Source organism: Austrofundulus limnaeus, unplaced genomic scaffold (genome assembly GCF_001266775.1).
Source record: "Austrofundulus limnaeus strain Quisiro unplaced genomic scaffold, Austrofundulus_limnaeus-1.0 Scaffold397, whole genome shotgun sequence".
Taxonomy (NCBI): domain Eukaryota; kingdom Metazoa; phylum Chordata; class Actinopteri; order Cyprinodontiformes; family Rivulidae; genus Austrofundulus; species Austrofundulus limnaeus.
Genome location: NW_013952799.1, coordinates 449,397 through 451,435, shown reverse-complemented (window position 1 = coordinate 451,435; position 2,039 = coordinate 449,397). Strand labels below are relative to the sequence as shown.

The 2,039-nt window shown below is 34.8% G+C and overlaps 1 protein-coding gene across 3 annotated transcripts in view; it reads left to right on the top strand.

The window, feature by feature from the left end:
- Positions 1–2,039, top strand: part of vps52 (VPS52 subunit of GARP complex) — a 13,488-nt gene that overhangs the window by 9,411 nt on the left and 2,038 nt on the right. For 2 of the 3 annotated variants that reach the window (XM_014023933.1, XM_014023932.1), the window contains exons 18-19: positions 498–609; positions 1,581–1,699. In XM_014023933.1, the coding sequence (XP_013879387.1) occupies positions 498–609; positions 1,581–1,699 (231 nt within the window). Of the gene's footprint in view, positions 1–497; positions 647–747; positions 928–1,580; positions 1,700–2,039 lie in introns of those variants that run through there. The other variant, XM_014023934.1, reaches the window with a different exon arrangement.

The following is a 2,039-nucleotide window of genomic DNA, read 5'->3' as shown; positions in this document are numbered from 1 at the left end:
GTGTGTGAGTTAAAAAAAAAAAGCATGTGATTTTATTTCTTATTAAACTTAAAGTACAACTACTAGTAAAAATGTTGATTTTTTTTTCAACGTATTGCACTGATTAATATTAATATACAAGTTTCCAGTGTGTTAGTGTCATTATCGGTGTCAGTTCAAACTGTGTTTGGATTCTGTCGACAAGAAGACAGTATAAACTTGAGTCAAAAAATATAAGAATCAGGTCTCTAATGTAATTGCAGTTTGTTTAGAAACCAGCAGGGGGCGCTAAACACAAAAGAAAAGCCTTTAAAACCTGTAATAAAAGAGTCAGTTTGATGTCTTGTTTCTTTGTGAAGTAGAAGTTGTATTTAGTTGGTATTTTATTATTTTACTTTGACTTTATTTCAATATTAAAACATTAAGAACAGAAGAGCCACAAGAAAATCATACAAATGTAAACAGTTTGATCTTTTTTCTTAAAAACATGACACCTTCCCTCGATCTCATCCCGCCAGGAGTTTATCGAGGAGATTCTGTCTCCTCCCTTTGGAGGCATGATTGCCTTTGTGAAGGAGGCCGAGGCGCTGGTGGAGAAAGGACAGCTGGACCGACTGAAGAACGAGGAAGGTGAGACAAACCTCGTAAAACTGCTGGCCCCACCCAAGTAAGAAGCACTCCAAGGATAAAAATAAGAAATCTTTTATTTTTAGTGCCATTTTTACTTTTGGCATTTATCATTTTACCTTCRTATGTCCCTGTCTGCAGCTTGAGACCTTCCTAACCGTCACAAAATCCCACTCAAAGACCAAGAGTGACCGTGGTTTCCCTGTTGGAGCCCCTGCTCTTTGAAATAATCTGTTTTGTAAAATAAATTTAAAGATGCACAAAAGTGCCTTTACAAATCTGACACCTACTCATTTTAAACTACACTTTAACTTTTATTATTTTTGCAGATTTTGTTTTTATTGAATTCAAACTACTTATTGTTTTAAACCGTTTCTTATCCTCTGTGGGTAGTAGTGTGTGTTTTCTACTCCTAAGGTTTTATCTGGATTATGTGAAGAACCTTGTAAACATTTGTCCTTCAGTGGGGAAACTCCAGTGATTCAGCAGCAACACCACGGGCAAACAGAAGCACAAAGACAATGCATTAAAACAATAACAATTAAAAAAAATACGCTTACAAAAAATAACAAGTGTAGTGAGATAAAGTGCAACTGTAAAATTTGTGCTTTTAACTGTAAATAAACAGATTGTGTAAGAAGAATATGCAGCTCTGTGCAAAGAGCAGCAGGAATTTAAACGATTTATTTAGACAGTTGAACAGCTGCTGTAAGAAAATACTTTTTAATAAATTACTCCTATGTGTTTAGAGTGCAGCAGCCTTTTTAAATGAAATTCAATATAACCCGTTTAGAATAAAAAGCCACATTCAATTAGTCTGGGCTTAGAGGAGCTCAGAATAAAGCCATAAAGTGTGCAGAATACTAAAAATGTAAGAGTCTGGTTATTTAAAACATTATTATTATTGTTATTATTATTGTTATTATTGTCGTTATTATTACTATTATTATTATTATTATTGTATGTGTGTGCAGCTCGCATCACTCAGCTGGTTCGGGGGTTTTCCAGTACTTGGAAACAATCAGTGGAGTCGATGAGTCAAGATGTCATGAGATCCTTCACCAACTTCAAAAACGGAACCAGTATCATACAGGTGAGTCAGTCAGCAGGTGGGTTACTCCCCCCAATGAAAAAAAGTTAGAATCTGATAAGAAATGACAGAATTTCAATAAAAGCTTACTTCTGAATTAAACCATTTCTTATATATACCGTATTTTTCGGACTATAAGCTGCACCGGACTATAAGCCGCACCCCCCACCCCCCATCAGTAAAAACAAAACAGTACACCCAACATTGTGGTCAAAAAAGTGAATTCAACATCACATTTATTTTTAAGAAAAAGGTTGGCAAGTTCACCGGTACAAAATAATAATAATAATACAAAAACTCTCGAAAAAAAAAGGCGAGAGGTCTGGAGTTAAAACATAAAAAG